The 20,326-nt window shown below is 41.7% G+C and overlaps 1 protein-coding gene across 1 annotated transcript; it reads left to right on the top strand.

The window, feature by feature from the left end:
• The first annotated feature begins 6,990 nt into the window (after nt 1–6,990).
• UBE2A (ubiquitin conjugating enzyme E2 A) lies at nt 6,991–18,407 on the top strand. Its single transcript, XM_032767051.2, has 6 exons — nt 6,991–7,299; nt 7,627–7,707; nt 8,303–8,328; nt 14,351–14,440; nt 16,028–16,116; nt 17,022–18,407. Exons 1-6 carry the CDS (start codon nt 7,256–7,258, stop codon nt 17,148–17,150), a joined length of 459 nt encoding a protein of 152 aa, XP_032622942.1. The 5' UTR covers nt 6,991–7,255; the 3' UTR covers nt 17,151–18,407.
• The last annotated feature ends 1,919 nt before the right edge of the window (nt 18,408–20,326 follow it).

The raw sequence follows: 20,326 nt of genomic DNA, 5'->3' as shown, positions 1-20,326 counted from the left end.
GGGTACGCTGGGGCAGGGGTTGCCTTGGGGTGGGGGGAGCGGCTAAACACGGGTGGAGTTGGCCTGGTGTGGTTACACGGGGGGACCTTGTTGAGCTGGGGGGGGCCTCTGGGTCGTGTATATTGGGGTGGCCGCAGCTCTGGGATGATGCATCCGGGGGGACGGGCTGCGCTAGGAGGTTATACACTCGGTGGGGTGGGGGCTGTTGTCCTGGGATACTATATACTAGGACCAGGGGGAGCTGCCCTGAAATGGAATACACTGGGGGGGAGGCTGTCCTGGGTTATATGTGGGGACTGCAGTAGCATAGATTGTTTACTGAACTGGCATGACATAATGGGGTGTTTGTATGTTGTGACATGCACCCAGGAAGGGGCACTACATGATGTGTATTAGAGGGGGGACATATGGCTATACTGGCAGTAGCTCACTGGTATAGCACGCTGAATATTAAAGGAGTTGCTTGCTTTGACTTGTGGTAATGCCGCATAAGTATTTTGGATTTCTCTGGCCTGTATTAACATAGCCAATGTAGGGAAGGATGCTGCAGGTTCTCTGTTCTACACTTGTAGAAAAGGAGATTTTTAAAGGCACTAATGGGAACTAGGCAACCAACTCCAGTTATTTTCAATGGGAAATGGGCATGTGACTCCTTATGGTCCTTTGAAAATCCCAAGACTGCCTTGCATCTTGCATATGAGCGGTTTAACCCAGATTGTAACGTTTGTGTACTACAAGCAGTATATATTTTAGTGCTGAAAATTACTTTCTCATCTAATACCTCCCCCATCTATGTAAGTTTCCACATCTGTAAAATGGGAATTAGACTACTTGCCTGTCTTCTTCACAGGGTATTGTGAATTTAATTAATATTAATAAAGCACCTTGGGAGCCAAATAATTTAAGATTAAAAAAGAGCTAGCCATAAGAATAGCCAATCAAAAAAAATCCAGTTATAAGCAGTGACAATAAAAGTTTTGGAAGTCATATTAAGCCTTATATTGCAGGTCTTAAACCAATCTCTATTAGAGATCAGGATGAGATGTAGGTGGGGAGAGCAAAACAGATTATCCCATATATGCTTACTGCAGGCTTCTTATGCCATCCTCTGAAGCATCTGGTTCTGGCCACTGTCAGAGATAAAATCTTGGGACAGATGGACTGCTGATCTGATCCAGTATGACAATTTCTACATTTCCTATGAGCCTCACGTATACTGCAAGTGCAAAATGTTCGAGAATCAAAGGGAAACAGGTATTTAATTAAAAATGTTAGAGATTCTTATGGTGGCTCAGAATACTATGAAATAAATATAGTGAAACTGCAAACTAAGAATATTGAAGCCTGTTTTCGCTAAGGACTGTCCTTTGAGTCCAATGTTACAGAATCTATTTTGGATGCAGATAATATATCCAGCCCAAGCAAAATTAAAATACATGCAGGAAAGTAAGGTCCTGATCCTGCAAAGAGCTCCACTTAATTTAATGCAAGTCAAGGACAGGTCTTAGCATTAAGTTTGGTTCCTATGTTTCCTTTGCATATGGTGGTTATATAATGTCTATCTTTTGTCACAGGTCTGTAATATACACCATGTTATATACAAGTGATTTGAAAGTGACTTTTTGCTTATAAAGACATAACACTCACAGGGATTTATAATGTATTCATATTTCCAAGCTTGATGTTTTAGACAACTGAATCTCCTGTTTTGTCAGTAACTCTTGTTGGGTTTTAAAAGCAAACAGTATATAAAAATGCACAAATAAACCCAGAAAAAAATTGTAACTACTCACAAATTTATTCCAGATAGACAAATCTGCTGTGTGCAATAGAAATCCTGTACACACAGAATAGAACAGGCAGTTCTTGGCACTGCAAGTTCAACATATTCTCCAAGATATAAATGCAGTGCAAACTTCTGTGTAGTAATGTATGAACAAAACCTACAGTAGTACAGTGCAAAGAAAGTAAGTCTGAGTTGTCAGGTGAAACAATTTAATCTAGTGCCTGGCTGGAAAAGTCCAGGTATGAAAAAAGCTTTATGTTTTGTCAGTTTCACACATATTTTATCCCCCTGCATTGTGGAAATGTTTTCCCATAAGTACTACCTGTTTATAAACTCCTAACTAACATTCTAAGTATGGAGCTATCGTACAGCTTAATAATAATCTTCCATGTGGACTCAAGCAAAAGTTAAATATCTAAGAATCTGGAAATACTAATGGACCAGATCCTGTGAAGAACACTGAAATCAAATGTGAGTTGAGGGGACTCAGCACCTGGGAGTGGTTGAGCCCAAACTGGGTGTCAGGGAATGTAACCTATTAAAATTATCTAATAGTTTAGCCTAGCAGTTTTTAAACTTTGTAGTGTTACAGAATGGGATTACTCCAGAGGGACTGATAGACTACTTTTCATACATTGTCTCTAGTGCTGCAGCTAGTTATTTTTATTGATTGTGGTACTTGCTGTTGTTATAAACTTGGGAAACACTCAGATACTATAGTGATGGGCTGTGCATTTAAGTAACTATATAAACAGATCCTATTTCTAACATCAAGAGGACATAATACAATTACATAGATTTTATGTAAAAATTGATTCATAAAAGACCAAATTCATATCATGTGTTACTAGATGCAAATTCACTACAATCAGTGGAGAAGCACTTTGTTTATTCTGGGTCTCAATTTGACCCAAAATGCCAAATTTGGTCCAATTGAAAAAAAATTGGAGCCAGAACCATTTCCCTTTAGATTCAATAACAAATAGTTCCATTCAGCTCAGTCTATGGCTTTTCCCACATCCAGAGAGACACATTGATTTCTTGCAGTTGAACTGAGCATATGATATGGAGTGGAGTCCCTTTCTTTTGTCTGGCAAAAAACATTTCCCTGGAATCTAACCTCCCTATTTACATTAATTCTTATGGGGAAATTGGATTCGCTTAACATCATTTGGCTTAAAGTAGCATTTTTCAGGAACGTAATTACAATGTTAAGTGAGGAGTTACTTTAGCAGTATATGTACTATATCACTGAACGCCATAGCAGGAAACATAATCACAAGACACCCCAGCAGTAAACATGCTAACACCACCCACAGTATATTTGTGAACAGGAAATTATATACAGCAGCAGTAAAGCCACATAGGTAGGTAGTATTTTGGGGCTTTTGTTTCCATGCACTGTGTTGTAGCGAGCAATGTTGTTGTTTGTACATATTCCCCAAAGTTTATGCACAGAGCTGCCCCCTTGCTGAAGGCACAATCCCCTCTTTGTTATCCCGCATAGCTGTTATTCCTGTCTCTTCTGATCAACTGTTACAAGTCGCATGCAAACTGCCACAGAATCTTTGGATTACAACAGTCCATCTGATTCTCAAAAGGCCTAGTGATGATTGAACCTGGTGCATATGCTGAGGAAAAAGAGCTCTCAACCATACATATAACTGTTTCCATCACTTCATACTGACTCCACAGACATTGCAGGTGTCCGAATGACACACAGACCGAGTGATAATCCTGGGAGACTTGTGCGGGTGGCAAATAAGGGGTATTTGCTGCATGATGGGCTATGCATATTTGGGGTCACTGTGTGTGCTGGTTGTGTTATGGTGTGGGTGGTTTTGAAGAACTGTAGCAGCTGGGCTAAGTATCAACCATCTGTGCAGTCTCCCTCATATGACCAATGAAACTGTTGCATACAAATAAGCTGTAGAGTAAGGTGATTGGTTGAGTTACCTCTGCTATCACAATAGTCTAAGGCTCTGGCATGGCATAGATGCATGCCCTACTGTAGCTGCTGTACATTGCACAGGTATAATTCATTAAGTCAAAATGGCTGAGAATGTACAAGTTGGACTGTAACAGACTTCAAAATCCAGTGATGATTTAACCTGGTGATATTCTGGACAAATAGAGCCTCAACTATGCTTGTAGCTGTTTCTGTTGCTTCGCACTGACTATATAGACGTAATAGGCTTTAAGTGATAACACAGAGTGAGATTCCTGGACTCTTATTATATAGATGATACAAAACACTTCCAAATACTCTGTACAAGCTACAAAATGATGGTGAAGGTGTTTTTGGTTTTTTGTAATTATGAGGCAGGCACAGCATATACTTTTGTCCAGTCAAGGGTCACCTTGGCAATTTGCTAGGAGCCCAAGGGACTCACCACATTTATATAAATTGACCAGATTGCAGCCACACTCATCTGCAGGGCATATAATAGGCCCAGCATACCATACACTGCTCTGATGCAAACAGAGGCCATTCAGGTCAAAATAGAACATGGCACATTGAGGCCTGCAGTCTCCCTAGACTGCACCCTTATTACAAAGATAAGAGAAGCTATAGGCCATATTGTAGAACTGAAGGGGCTGCACTTCTGCCTCAGGTTATATGAAGTTCAGCAAATAGCCCTTATAATTCTGTTTACTCTTCTCTTTTCTCCCCCTACAGAAGTAACAAACCTGCATTTGTTTTCAGTACAGGTTTCCTATTCATCTCTACCATGCATGACCGCAAAGGGGCACTTTAAAAAGTTATTATTATTATTATTCTCTCTCATGTATTTTCTGTGAGCCTGGGTCAGCTCATCTCACTAACATAGAAGTATTTGTAAAGTCAGACATCGGTGTAGGAAGCAGATGTTCTGGGTTCCTTCTCACACCCTAAAGGCAAGTAAGAAATTCACTGCTCTATCACAAAATGGGCTTAATCTGCAGCAAGGAAGAGTTAGGTTAGATATTAGGAAAAACTTTGTAACTATAAGGGTAGTTAAGCTCTGCAATGGTCTTCCAGAGGAGGCTGTGGAGTCCCTATCATTGGAAGCTTTTAAAAACAAGTTGGACAATCACCTGTCAGGGAGGGTCTAGGTTTACCTGGTCCTCCCACAGTGCAGGAGACTGGACTTGATGACTTTTCATGGTCTTTCCCAGCCCTACATTTCTATGGTTCAATGAAAATTACAAGAAACCACTCGCCATTTTGGAAGATTAAGAAGCAACCTGGACACCTATAAACAGGTGTAAAAACTCAGATGAACAGTTAAGAAGCCCACTGGTGCGCATATAAACAGATAAGAAACCTCTTACATCCATAAATTAAGAAGCCACCCTAGCTATAAGGACTGCCTTTCTGTAAGCAAGCAAGAAGCTGCCCATTCCCTTTATAAGCAGTTAAGGAGTCTGATACCCCATAAGCAGGACAAAACCTCCTTCTGTCTCATAAGTAAGAACTCCTTCATTACCTTCCCCCTTAAGCAGATGTCATGCCCCCTTAACAGATGGGATGGAGTGTTGGAGTCAGCGAGTGCCATTGCAGTTGGAAATGTATTTAATAATATCAGTAGAGATGGAATGTTGAGATCAGAAGGTTCAGTGACAGTTGGAGCCTGGCACATGGACTCTTCTCAGCATATTGGGCTCCTGAAGTCCTGTCCCAAGAGACAGGCGAAATCTGATTGTCTTGGACAATATTAGGAAATTCCATTCAGCCAATGTGATTGTAGATGGGCCAAGAGGAAATTTTAAGAGGCTCCTGTTTCTGTTGGGAAACAATAGTCATAGTGGAGTCTCCATCACAGACAACTTTTAAATCACAATTGGAAGTTTTTCCTAAGAGATCTGCTCTAGGAATTATTTTAGGGAAGTTCTATTGCCTGTATTATAGAGGAGGACCGACTAGATTATTATAATGTCCTTTCCAGCCTGGGAATCTATAAATGACATGGCAGATAGCTTTCCCCCATATGGAGCACTTTTCTCTGAGGAGAAACAAAATATATTAGTGATGGCAAATGGCAGACAAGTGACCACTAAGCATGAGGGACCAACACAGAAAAATGAGGCTTTTCCAGATGCAAATCATTCTGCCAAAAACCAAAGGGAGACAAGAATGTGTAATTAATGTCAAAACACGTATAGAAAGCAATTTATTGGTGGCAAAAGGAATTAATGGGATGCTGGTTTCAAAGAAATACAAGCAATAGAAAACAATCTCACAGCACATACAAAGGTGGCAATATGTTCCCAAAAACATCACAGGTAGCATGGGCTTTTCTTTCAGCTGTTCAGCACTACTGCATAGCTACTTTGAATCAATCAGTGTAACTATCTAGTGTGATTTATTTACAGCAACTCAGCTCCCCAGTAAGAGTAAAATGACTGCCTCACTGGGTAACTGATTTTTAAGGTGGAGTATAAGGAAATAAGGGGAACAATGAGATAGGCAAATCATCACACAAACAGAAAATCGTTTAGTGACTCCAATATGTTGTTATGTATAAGGATCAGATTCTCTTATGACACATGCTTACCAGACACATACAAATCGAACAAAAGGCAGCGAACACTCATGTCTGTGCAATGATTACCTCTGGCTCTCTGATCCAGAAAAGGTTGGCATTTATTCAAGTAACCAGTGCCTGGGGTTCCTAGTGGGGCCAACCCAGGCGTGGTATTTAGCAATATACCCCCCACACCCGGGAGGTAGGGCGGCTTTAAGATGCATTGTGGTACTTCACAAAGCTAGGGAGCCTAGCCTGCTCTAGAAACCAGCCAAAACCGTTCCTTGCTCCTAATGACCAGGCTGTGCCCCTTACCCCCTCTCCTGTTATCCCCATCGGTGCTTGAAGATTTCCCCCTGACCAAATTAGGATCCCTAAGCGGTGTTTCTGCTCCCTCCCCCGGCAAGCGGAAACCCCGCTTTGCTTCCCCCCCATAAGTAAAGCAAATGACCTCGCTACCCTGTTCCCGCCCAGCAGTCAGAGCGCCCTCCGCCTGGCTTCTCTCCCACCCGCACATGCAGGGCCCAGGGGAGGATCCGGCGCGGGGGAGCCTCACACAGAACCGATCTAACAGACAGAAATTATGGAGGCCAGATTCCCTCCCTCCGCGTCAGCACTTCCTGCTCCCCTGCTTCCGTGTCAGTGGTACAGTCCCCTGGTTCCTTGCCTCGCTCCCACCGCTCCGCCACCCCTGGTGGTAGAGTCTGATTTGGCTCAGCTGCATCCGGCTCCTTTCCCTTCTGCGGGAATGGTATCGCCCGGCAGCAGGCGCAGACGCAGGAAGAGGTAGTAGCTGCCGCCCAAGCCTCCCCCGCGTCTCCGGCACAGTGGTAGAGGCCAGTTTCGCTTGTCGGCAGCCCCCGCCGCCTCAGTCGGATCCAGCTGCTGTTGCCGTGGGTGCCTCGTCCGTATCTCCCCTCCGCGGGCTAGTGTATGAGTGACTTATAATCCTGAGTCCGCCATGTCAACTCCGGCCCGGAGGCGCCTCATGCGGGACTTCAAGAGGTAACGAGCCCGCTGGCTAAGGGGCCCGCGCCTCTACGGGAAAGGAGGGGGCAGGCTAACATGGCGGCGGGATAGGGAGCGCTACGCTGATTGCGTAACGCAGGGCCACGCTGTCTGGCTGCGGGTTATGCGGCTTGCTCACGACAGTGGAGCTACCCGCTGGGCTACGGCAATTGCGCAGCTCACCGGGAAGGGGGAAGGGAGTTGCTCGCTCGCTACGCTACTTGCGTCCTTCGCGGAGGGGAGGGCTACGCCGAGGCGGGGGGAAGCCGTGGGCGGGGTTAGTGAAGCGGTGTCCCACGTATGATCTGTCTCTCTGCCCTGCAGGTTGCAGGAGGATCCCCCGGCCGGGGTGAGCGGGGCCCCTTCCGAGAACAACATCATGGTGTGGAACGCGGTCATCTTCGGGTGAGGCAGGGGAGCCGGGCGGGGGTGGCGGCTCGCACGCTCGGGGAGGAAGCGTGGGGCTGGGGCCGAACCAGCGTCCGGCAGACGGGACCCGCATGCCCCACAGCTCCCCAGACTTCCACCATAGCCCCTCATGTGGCCGCCAAAAGGGAGTTTTGTGTCTGTGCCTATCTGTCCCCTGCGAATGTCAGGACAGTCTCCGTGCATAGCCATGGGATCTGTTACCTGGAGGAGCGCCCCCCACTTGTGAATGTTAAGCTGGGGCCTTTGATCCCCTCCCCAGTAGCCTTAGGAAAAGGGAGACCTCTTCCTACACACGTGTGCCTCCTTTTCCCCCCGTTTGCGTCTATGCACTCTTTGGGAATACAAATTGGGAGGGTCCAGGTCCACTTCTCTCCCTATGATTGAAATCCCTTGCAGCCATGCACATAATTTCCCCCCACCCCTGTTACAGATTTAGAAGCAGGGCACTTACTAGGGCACTTTTTTGTCTGTAAGTTTGTGAAACACTTTAAAGCCTGTTTCTGTGGTGGGGAGGGACCAAAGTAAAGGGTGTGTGTGTGGTGTAGTGACTATTTTTTAATTTATTTTCCAGGCCTGAGGGGACCCCCTTTGAAGATGGTAAGTATGGTTAAAATTCTGCCCTTGTCTGTTCTTATCTCTGTGTGTGTGTAAAGGATTAAACTATGAAAGTTTGACAAAATTTCAAAATGTTACTCTCCTGGGTCCTTGCAACAGGCTTAGATAAGATATTTTGCTCTCCTAATGATAATTCTGTACAAGTCAGGAGAACATACTATCAGTTGAGATTCACCTGGCAGGTTTGAAAGCAGAACTTTCCTCTTAAAATTGATATTTAGCTTTGTTTCATCCCTGACCCTTGGAATGTTCCCTCCTTCCCTTTCCTTTTCCAAAAAAGTCTTTAACTTTTTTGAAAATGTATAATCCAATTACCATCTCATTGTACAAAAACAAATGCAGATCAGCATGCAGTCTTTAGCTGTGTTTTGTCCTTAGTCTAGTCACAGCACTGTTATAATTTGTTAGCATTTCTATCATACCCTGGGTTGGTTATTTCAGGTGATTTTCATGGTTGAAATGTAAATGGTCAACCTAGTTTGTGTTAAACAAAAAAGGGTACATATTGGATGCTCTTCTAAGCTTATAGGGTGTTAGGAAAATTCAAACTTGTGTATGTCAGGACAGTGCTTCACTGGATCTTCTATCACAATGCCTTTAATACATGAAGTGATCTTTAACATCCCATGATATGCAAAAGCTAGGCTTTTTATTCATAAATGGCTACTCTGCCCTTTGCTTTAAATATCCTTGCTTTAGTCAACTTAAAAGGACACCAACTTGAAATTTAGTCAGTTTTAAGAGTTAAGGTAGGTTCAAATAATAAACTTACCCCTACGAAAGCCACAGAAATTGGCATAGGTTATCATCTATGAAAATGTTTTCACTTCACTGATGCTGTATGAAAGACCAGTACATGTAGTGGAAACTCACTAGACATGAAATACTGTCAAATAAGCAAAGCAAATGAACTGAAAACAGTGGTGCACTCTAACAGTACCATCAGTGCAGGACTCTAATTATTCTTGGTTCTCATGCTGAAAGCCTATGGCAAACTCTGGCTCTTAATGCTTCTGACTCTCTGAGGACACCTTGCAGGCTGGGTTGAGGCTTTGTCTTACTGAGCATGCTTTAACTTTCCAGTACCTCAGACCCCAACAGTATTTCAGCCATTTCCTTTTTATCCTTGATCTGTCAAGAAGCTCATCCCAGGAGCTGCCTCAGTTTTAATTGTGCCTTAGTTTGGAGGGTGGATATCCTTTTTTCTTTTCTTTTTCTGCAGTGCTTGTTGCTAGGGATCTCCTCTCAATTTATGAAACTGTTTAAGGTCAGATAAATTCCCTTTTGCCTCCTTGACCTTGGCACGCTAATGTTACCAGAACTGCTCAGAGGCCCAGGTTCTTGGTGCACTGTCTCTAATGGAATGGGTTAATACCTGGAGGTTTCTCTCCTCTGTATCTCCCGCAGATTGAAACATTGGAGTCTCCTCCTAGCTCTATGGCTCAGTGTTAGAGTAACTGAGAAGTTTAGTTGCTAAGGACTTTTGGCATCAGTACTCCCACTGGTATGTTGAAGGTGGTAGAACAGCTTTTTGGAAGTATTGTGCTTGGATCTAGACCTGGGGCTGAGTGGGTTCTGGCATTATTTGGGACTGGTGCTCATTCACTCTGTGTGCTTTTAAGTGTCATGCTGATATCCTAGCACTTTGGGAGCTTTAGCAGAGCATATAGTCTTGGCACCGTCTCTTCACCTTGGTGCCTGCTGGATTGTTCCTTGGAAGGTACTCTGGCACTGGTACCCACTGGGATTCCCATCTCATACTTCAGGAGTAACAGCATCTTTACTAATTTTTCCTGACTGCAGCGTTTGGGAAATACTCTTTTTAAATTTAATATCTTGGGACACACCAGCATATATTTACTTCCTGCAGCACAGAAATGTTGGTGCTGATATCTCTAGGTACTACTAGGGTAACTTAGTGGTGCCTTTATCTTGTGTTCTACCTCTCACCTAAGGTTAGTGTAGTGGTGTTTAGTTTCTTACACTCATTCTGGCTTAGTAAGACCTGACTCTAAGAATGCTTTCTTCAGTAATACTGGACTATTAGTGGTGTAGCAGCTCATTGCAGCACCTCTTTTACCAGGAGCAGACGGCCACACTTAATTTTAGGCACCAACCCAGTCTGAATGTTTTTGTCTTGGTTGGAGTACGTGATGCCTCATTAGGAATGCATTTTTCCCAGAAGACAGCACTGTCTCGCTATCCACAAGGAGGAAAGAGGTGGGGGACACTAATGGATGTCTTTTTTTCACCTAAACTACAGACTCTGGTAATTGTAGAAAAAAACTGGTTGAGCCAGAGACTTCTCATTTTGCTAGGGAGGGAAGTGTTTAACTTTGTGTTGGAACCTTACAGCAAAAATCTTGGCCATGCTAAGGAGAGAGACAAATGGTTCATCTTGTACTGGTTCAGATGGGTACAGTTCTTAACTATACTACAGATACCATCAGTCTGAATCTGGCCAGGAGTGATCACTCAGAACCAGGCCACCTCACTCTGTTCAGACTTAAGCTGCTCCACCTGAATTTTTGGGTCCTGTCTAGAAGAAGCTTTATAGGCATGTGGTCTCTAATTACATGAGCTTCAAGAAGTCAGGATGGCTTATTTGTACATTGACAAGATTTCAAGTGTGGAAGCAGGCCCATGTAGACTAGTTTACTTCACATAAGTACCTGACTCTCTTCTTTGCCTGTCCTGAGTAATTGAATAACTCTTCAGGTTTGTCTGGCAGCTATTCATGAACTAGTCAAAAGTATATCAGTGTCTCCACAGCCTTTTTCCTCTGAGCTCATGCAGGGGTTGGTACTTTTAAAAATCCTGTATTAAAAACCAGAGTGTCTGGGACTAATGTGGTTGTGACAAAATTTGATGCATTTCTTTTGGGTCACTCACTATTTGTAAGACCAAGATTTTTGGTGTCAATCACTTCATGGTGACAGTGTTAGTTGACAGAGTAAGAGATTTGGGGTTTAGTGACTAACTCTGTAGAATCTGGTACATGGTGGATTAAATTGGTGCTGCAAGAATCTTGGAAGATCTCATCCAATATAGTGAGAATTCCATTTACAGGATCTGTTGTCCTGCCTGCATCCTTCCTGTGTTTATATACCTCTGGTGAGGCCCTTCTCTGGATGCCCAACTTCAAAGGTCCTTGGTGGCTTATGTGAGGTGCACTGAACCTTATAGGTCCATCCAGTTTTTTTGTCCCGTTGCCATGTGGGGTAATACAAACCATGTTTAGTGGTGGTCTGCACTGCTCGTTATTGTAGCTGACTTTGCCACCCTTAGTTCACCCATGAACTTGGAAGTCATGTCAAGGTAGTCTCATCCTAGGCAATGCACTGTCCATTGCTTGCCTCAGAAGATTAAGTTGTTGGCCCTTGAAAGAGGACCATGCATCTGCCTTACCATATGTTTATAAGACTGTTGCATAAGTCACCATCTTATTCTTTTTATGTTTCTTCCCCTTATTATTCAGAGTATGGTCTGCAGAACCACGTTTATTTTGTTCATGTAGCCTTTAAATATGAGTGACTTGCAGTCTGAGTCATGAAAACTTCAGAGTGGTAATGTGTCTTTAGTGAGGCCAAACAATGAGACTTCTATGAGAGGCTATGAAAATATTTTCAGGTAGAACCATGGATAAATGAGTGCACTGAGAGAGGCCCACAATAACTAAATAAATGCATTTTTGATTTACAACAGGCTTGTTTGAGTAACTAAACTCACTATGTTAAGCAGGACATCAGGGTGCCTCTTTTCCTCAGTAGCCTGGCAGTAGGATCTGTTTAAAATGGGTTTTGATATTGTTTCTTCTTGGCTGATTGGCATCTCCACTCTCTCCTCTTTACATTCTAGCCACTGTTCTGCAATAATTCTAGTCATTTCTTACAGATGTATTTTGAGAACCCCTTGATGTTTGTCATAGACACACCATTTGTGGTAGCTTGTGCTCAGTTTTCAGCCAGATGCTTATCCATTTTGTGGTCTGTTTGCTGCCCAGTCTGTAAGAAGTGTTGCTTGTAGTAGAGTTGGCAGTCCAGCTTGATTCTCCTTCCTAAACCTCAAATCAAGAGCATGAAGAATAGAACAGCCCTAAAAAGCATGGTGTGTTGATGTTGCCATTTAACAAGGTCTGTCTTTTGCTTGTGGACACAAATGAGACTTCATTACTTTCCTTTCCTAGGATGAGCAATATCTAAACAGCTAGACAGGGTTATGTTGGAATTGATTCCCTAATGATGTCAGTTTTGTGTAGTATAGCCTAGATTCCCAGTAACTGTAAAAATGTATATGTAATTCCATAAACTAAAAATACATCATGTCATACTAACATCTGAGCTTCAGTGTCTTCATAAATGGCATTGGAATCATGATGCTGCTTTTTATAACCAGCCTGTGTACAGAAAGTGCAAGATTAGGAAATTACTCTCTCCATCACTGCACTTCAAGGGTTTTGGGTTTCTGTGCACTTTCCACCTGCATATTAGAAACACAACTAATACTGTTGTTCTGAAGCTGCTGTTTTATAGGAAAAAGGTACAGGTATCCTACCATGCTAGTCCTGCTGACCTCTGACAGAAGGGAAAGGAGCTGACATAAAAATACTCCTTGGCTCTCCCTTGATGCTTGAAGATTTCTAGAACAGCTAACATTTGGCTAAAAACACTCTTCCCACTTAGCAAATACCATTTAAATGTGTACAAATTAATACTAGTAACTACTAGTATAACGTATACTCCCAGACACGAATTTTTTTTTAAAAGCTCTCTGGATCTAAACTAGATTATCATTGAGCTGGGAAGAAAGTGCATTACAAGAAAAGTAAAATTGCAGTGTTTCCCTTAATCATGGCAACTGGTTGTACATGCTAACCTTTCACTGATAGATGGTACAAAGATATATCTCAGTTACACGAGACTTCAGTTGTAAAGAGCTTCATATGTTGTTTTTGGCTGTTTTAACCTCTTTGTGTATACTACACAATGTCTGTTTTTTGATTTGGTGGACCAAGGACAGTACTGTAAAAAAGGCTTGTATTTACTTCCAAGTGATTGGCATTCCTAGAGTTCATCACTCACTCAGTCCCATTTGAATTTTTGCTAGCACTCACAATAGGTGAGGACTGTGTTTGTCCACAGCTTAGCTGACTGACTTATTTCCCCAGGTCGTCATAGCTTTAGAGGAGAGCCTGTATGAGCAGAAGCTATTTTTTGTTTATGTTAAGGTGGTTGGGTTCAAAGGATCTAACCATCTCAATTCTTGTGGCTCATGTTAACACGTTTTTAAGGGGCACAAGTTTTGGTAGTCTCAAGCCATACAGAGTTGCTCTGATTGCACCAAATGGCTAGCAGATAATTGACTCTCCAAAAGTTTTTCATATTGGCTCCTCAAGGCAGTTTGTCCATTTGCGGAATCCATGGTAATATTGGAGAAAGGTTCCACACAACTTGATGTCCAAGGGAAGTCACAAATGCATTAGGCTCCTAGAAATGTGATTTCTTAAAAATACTATTACAAGCATCAAGCTTTAAAAAAAAAAAAAAAAAAAATCCAATTATGTTTTGTTGGGAATGAAACATTGCTCTTCTCTGCAAAGCAGATTCCTAATCTTCTGGACTTGCATAACAACCGTTTTCTATGCATCCGGATGTTTAAGAGTTGTTATAAAGAGAACTAGATCTTTGGAAGGATACTGAGGATGAACTTACTTCCTCACCTAAAATTTCTGAATAATCTGACTAGGACAGTTCTGCATAAGAGAATAATGGTGAATATTACATTCTTCTCTTATCGGGAGAGGCTGCTGAAAATGAGGCATTGTCTAGGATTTAGAGCAGAGGAATGGTGGAGTGGAACAGCTTGAATTCTATTTCCAACTTTGTGTGTGACATTGGGATAACACATTGGACCTCTCTATAAATGCAGGATACTTGCCCATCCCTTGTGAAGCATATGGATGTCTTTGAACAAAGTTATTTATAATTTTCTCTTTCAACTCCAGGAACTTTCAAACTTACAATAGAATTCACAGAAGAATATCCAAATAAGCCACCTACCGTTAGATTTGTCTCTAAAATGTTTCATCCAAATGGTAAGTACCCATATAAGATGCAATCATTCTGTGGGTTCTGGCTTATTACAGCACTTATAGTAAGGGATAATGCTTGCTAATTAGACAGTGTAGTCTTTTTATAAACATCTTTGTTTTTATGTAACAAGTGAACTAGCTCTCATTCTGATATAGGAGGGAGCAGGGATTGGACATGTCTCAAGTAGTACTCAGAATCGTGTGTGTGTACACTCCCTTGATTCACAACTCTTATGGAGCATGTGAATCCCTTAGGCTCCCATCTTATTTGGCTACTGTATTTCTGGTTAAACATCTTTTGCTCAGGGAATTCCTCTGGCTTTGAGGACAAAGAGGCCTTCCACACTGAGAGATGGGGAGAGAAGAGAATCGTATTCGTTTACACAAAGTCTGGTTAATTCAGTTAACCAGAATGAGTGGACTCGTACATGAACATTGTCCTTGTTTTAAAAACACAAATGCTTGAGGTCACAGCATTCCATTTTATGACTTTGCTACACAGATTTCCCTTTTTGAAAGGGGGGGGGGAGAGAATTCAGTGGGATCCTCTTTTGTCCTTTTGTGCCCTCATGCAAAATAATCTTTGTAAATACATGTTAACATTTACAGGCATAACTTTGCTCTTAAGTTTACATTGATCACTTTTCACTGAATTTGACCTTTTCTGTGAAACGTGTGTCTCTCAACAGCTCTGTCTATGCTTCAGTACCATGGTGGTTTATAACATCAGATGCATTCAGAAATGTGGCTTGTACAATCAAAGCTAGCTAGATCGTTTTTTCTGTTTCAGTGGCTGCCTTCGGGAGTGGATATTTCAATTCAATGTCAGATTGCATTCCTTAATCTATGCTTGCTTCCAGCTGTAGCTACTGACTAACAATATGGCATTGTGACCTGCATAACTCTTAATTCCAAAGGCTTTTCATTAAACACTTGCTGAGTACATGAATAAAAGTAGACCCACCATAAAACTTGCATGTTTAGTTGCTAACAAGGTGTGGATCAAATGCACTATTGGTGGTGGGGGTTCCTTAAATTAGTGAGTGGAAAGACACCTTAAACAATTTCTTGCTTCTCTGTTCCTTGTTTAGTTTCTAGAGTCACCTGCATGAAAACAATTGTTGCTTCAAAGTAAACTTGTTTCTGTTACTTAATCCTTGCTTGAAGTAGTGTGGTAGAGACCTCTTCATAGCCCCTTGTGAGGTCACAATGGACAAGTCAGGGGGAAGAAAGTTTGGTGGTGTTTGGTTGGTTGTGTGTTTTTTTTTGTTTTTTTTTAATACATATTTAAAAATATTACATAATTTCTAAGCAACTCTCCTTAGCAACAAGTCTGACTTTTTTTTCCCCCCAAGAGAATGGGGATCATATTTTTGTTAACAGATATCATCAACTCTGTAAGGCTTGTGATTGTCATTAACTTATTCTAATGTACGTTTCACTATTTAGGCTTCTGAAGATTGAGTAATGCTGGCAAAAATTTGGTGTGGCACTTCTGTGTTTGTTTTTTTTTTAAACCCTATCCTCAATGTTATTACACCTTGTATTGCTGTTATACAACAATTCTTTTTTTTTTAACACCTCTTCTAGTCTACGCAGATGGTAGTATATGTCTGGATATTCTTCAGAATCGTTGGAGTCCTACCTATGATGTGTCCTCCATCTTAACATCCATACAGGTAAAATGACTTCCCAGCATTTATTGTAATCCTAGACATGCATGTAAAGTTGCTGTGACAAATTTCAGTTAATGGTGGAAATCTGCTTATGAGCACAGTTTAACGTTTTCACCACAAATTACCACCATTCTGCTTTTTTTATGTTAAGAACAAGCAACAACCTTAAACGGTCTAATGCAGGGGTAGGCAATAGGTGGAGTGTGGGCCAAATCCAGACCACCAGATCCTTTTGAGTCTAGTGTATGTCAGATTATTTACTTAGTGTTATATTTTCCCTGGAGTCTGGACCTTGACACACAATAATTGATTACCTTTGCTAATGATTCTGATCAGTTACAGGGAGTCTTTTGAGGGAGGGCTGGTAGGGAGAGAGTGTTAAGTACCAACTGACAAAGTTATGTTCATCAGGTCTTATACTAGGTGCTTGGTTATTTGGATCTAATTGGGGAAGGTTAAACCAGGAGAGACTTTAGAACCTATAATGGGAATGGTGTTACGGTAACAGAACACTGGTCACATATTTCAAATGTCTCATGTGAAAGATGAGGATTTAATATACCTCTAGCCTGATATAATGCTGTTCTCAGGAACCAAAAAATCTTACCGCATTATAGGTGAAACCACATTATATTGAACTTTCTTTGATGTGCTAGAGTGCGCAGCCCCACCCCTCTGAGTGCTGCTTTACTGCATTATACCCGAATTTGTGTTATCAGGGTACAGGTGTATCTGTAATAATACCAAATAACCCAGAATACACTGCAGTATCTTGTGGTTACACTGCTGGAGTAGAGTGAGCAGGAGGAACACATGACAATTTTTTTTTTTTTGAATTAATTACTAGAAATAAGTTTTCAAATGTTTTACCTAGAAAACTGACAGGCTGTTGTGTGTTTTTTTAATAGTCTCTGTTGGATGAGCCGAATCCCAACAGTCCAGCAAACAGTCAAGCAGCTCAACTATACCAAGAGAATAAGCGGGAATATGAAAAACGGGTTTCTGCAATAGTAGAACAGAGTTGGCGTGATTGTTGACCCTGGATGATGCAAATGAACACTCTGGTGATGAGGAAAATATATATGAAGTGTCTGAGTCATCTTCCTCCTAGCATCATTGCATTTACTTTGAACGCAAACTAGCTGTTGTGCTGTTGCCACTCTCCCTTGCTGAAGCTTCCCTTCCTTGGACATCAGAAAGCACCCATTTTGAAGTCAAATGTACTGTACTTGGGTTACTTGCAAAATTACTGAATTCATTTTTTGTGGTCCCTCTTCTCCAGTCGTAGGGCAGTATTGTGCATTTCTGTAGTGTACACTAAGCTTTTAATTGTAATTGTGTTATACACAGTGATGCTTATGTGTAGCTTGATAAAAGGGATGTTTATATACATTTTTAACTGATATTACTAGAGTGCTGATCTGTCCAGGCTGGTCACTTACCTCTGTTGGTTTTAGACCCCACTGCATTTGTAAGTACTGCAGGAAGAATTAACTTTTTTTTCCCTGGTCTTACTGGGTTGTCAACTGTTTAGAAATACAAAACTGATTCTGATCCAACTAATCAAATAGTGGAAAATGGGAGATAGTGGCTACTTCTGCACTTCAGGTGTAAGAGAAGGTATGATTACTGTTATGGTACTTGAGGTGACATGCAAAGTACCTCCTTTTTATTTACAAAAATAGGGTTTTAAAGGATATGCCTATGAGGATATTGATGAAATAGGTTACTTTAGTGAGGCACTGACTGGATATACCCATAGTGAGCTGTTGACCTTATCTTGTTAACTTTGCTATTTTGAGTATAAAAAAAAGTAGGAAAAAACAAAATGCTTCAAAGCTGGGATATCACGTTCATTAGTACTTGATTCCTTTGCAACAGTTCAAACACTTCCAGCATACAACCCTCTAGTGGAAAGTGAGTTAAGAATGGTGAGAGGGGGCACTTGAGGCTGTGCAGTTCCTGCTCTTTGTAAATTACTAGTGGGGGTACTGTGTGTGTGAGCAACAGCTATGTGCCTGTTTGTTTCCACCCAATTTAATGAAAATATCTTTTGAAGTTTGAAAAGGTATAGTGACTTTGGATTTACATTCTTTTGCAAGGCTAAGTTTGTAAATTTTGGACACAGTACCTTTTTAAACAGCAGTGTGGGATGAGACCTATAACTCTTGTCTGCTGTCCCCATGTCTTATGTGCACATTGGTCTGTTGAAGTATAACTTTGCATAAGTAACCCATGTAAGAAACTGTACATTTTTCAAAACTTGTAAATAAAAGTGTAACCTTATATCCTTATTGTATAAAGAAGCAAGAGATCTATTTTACAAGGGTAATGGAAGCCAACATTTATTGGCTTAAATCCCTGGAGGTAGATGGTGTTTTGTTGTTCAACAGGCTAAGTATACATCTGTGGGTCATGTGATAGTCAAATAAGAGACTAACTTCTCTGGCTAAAAGAGAAAACAGACCTGGAGAGCTCTTTGACAGTTTAAGTTATCCAGGCCTCTGTTCACAAAAAGGATACAGCTACTTCATCTTGCAGACCTGTTCAAGTTTTGTGTACTTGATTACACATGCTGGAAGAGTAGGTCAGAGTGGCAGCATCATCTACGCTTCAAGGAAGAGTATTGAAAATGACAGTTTAAACTAGTGCATGGTCACCCATGCTGGATCTATGTAACGCAGTTTCAAGCTTTCAGTCCTAAAATAAACACCTGTAGCTATAGATACAAATTTTGCATATGCACAGGGCTCTAGCTATAAAATTTGGATCCACATCAATCCCTGACACCCTCCTCCCCCGCCCCCCCCAATGGTCTGTGGATAGCTGGGGCTCTACCTACAGCAGAAGTCACAATGGTTTAAACTATACAGCTACTTAATAGACCAGCATCACCAAGTTTAGGCTTTGTGTACACTAACAGTTGAACAAGATCAGGATGAGTACATCATGCTACAAATACACTAAACAGCTACATTTATTGTGGTGCTTTTTGTAACAGCACCAGATCAAAGTCCAAGCCTCTTGGCAAATGAATTTTTAATTCACATTTTGATTCTTGGGAGAGTATCATGGAAACTAAGCTAGGTAGAAAGTCAGTTTATATATAACTGGTCTATATAAACTACATTATTTAAGGGTGTGAAAAATCCACACAACTAAGCCAGCTCAGTTAAACTGATCTAACCCCCAGTGTAGACAGCACAAAGTTGATGGGAGAATTCTCAGTCCACCTAGTTAGCACCTGTTGAGGAAGTGGAATACCTATGCCACCAGAAGCCCTCCTGCAGCATATGTACTGTCTTCACTGAAGCACCTCAGTATTTTTAGTGCAGAAGCTCCCACATTGTTGAAAATAAATTAAAGGTGATCCAGACAGGCCTACAGTATCATCACAGCTTAAAACAGGTGTTTAAATTAGAAAGGAGTGAGCTTCCCCATAAATTACTAGGTGAACAGCAATAGGAAGGAAAAGTGTCAAGCAGTTTCCATAATGTCACAGATTCTGGGCAAATATAAGATGTATAGTTCCTGCCCTCCAAAAAACGTTTACAATCTATACAGCTATGCAAAAGCTTGGGGCTCTCAATTCCTTAGCTCAAGGATATGACTCTCTCTCCTGAAGTTTCAACTGAAATCCCAGCAACTGCCCTGTTCACTAAGCTCATACTTGAGAGAGTTCAGGGATAAAATATTTCCAGCACATTATACCAAATGTATACTTTGTGAAAACACCCTTCTATTTAGCCAGCTTCCTTTACCCCTACCACAACCTTCCAGGAAAAGGGGCTGCTCACTAGAAACTGTGGTTCTGCAAGTGTTGCCTCTGCCATACTCCCCAGTTAGTTACTGCTTTTCCAGCAGGTTCCCAAGACACTGTTAGGGGAGCGAGACACCAATACTAGAGGTATTATAAAATGCCATGCAGTCCCCAACCCCTTTAGTACCAATTCCCAAAACCCTGAGTCCTTGAGAGTAGAATTCAGAGGGAGAGGAGAAAGTGGGCAAGTGGCATGAATCTGAAGAGAGAACATGCTTGCAGAACCACTGCTGAGTTAGGGGACCTGTTCATGCTAGCAGAACAAGCCCCAGGATGATGGGCTGAGTTGTGCTCATGAAAATGGATGGCACAGGGGCATTTCTTCATTCCTAAGTGAATGCTACTCACCTGTAATGAGTTCTTCAAGATGAGCCTCTATTTTCACACCTGTGA

This window comes from Chelonoidis abingdonii, chromosome 8 (genome assembly GCF_003597395.2).
Source record: "Chelonoidis abingdonii isolate Lonesome George chromosome 8, CheloAbing_2.0, whole genome shotgun sequence".
NCBI lineage: Eukaryota > Metazoa > Chordata > Testudines > Testudinidae > Chelonoidis > Chelonoidis abingdonii.
The sequence above is the reverse complement of the archived record's forward strand: the minus strand, read 5'-3'. Positions and strand labels throughout refer to the sequence as shown.

Bases quoted from the DNA above. Each gene is read 5' to 3' on its own strand.
- UBE2A (XM_032767051.2), top strand. From the start codon at position 7,256: ATGTCAACTCCGGCCCGGAGGCGCCTCATGCGGGACTTCAAGAG. The intron at 8,329-14,350 runs GTAAGTATGGTT...TTTCAACTCCAG, and splicing joins GGGGACCCCCTTTGAAGATG to GAACTTTCAAACTTACAATA. The intron at 14,441-16,027 runs GTAAGTACCCAT...CACCTCTTCTAG, and splicing joins TAAAATGTTTCATCCAAATG to TCTACGCAGATGGTAGTATA.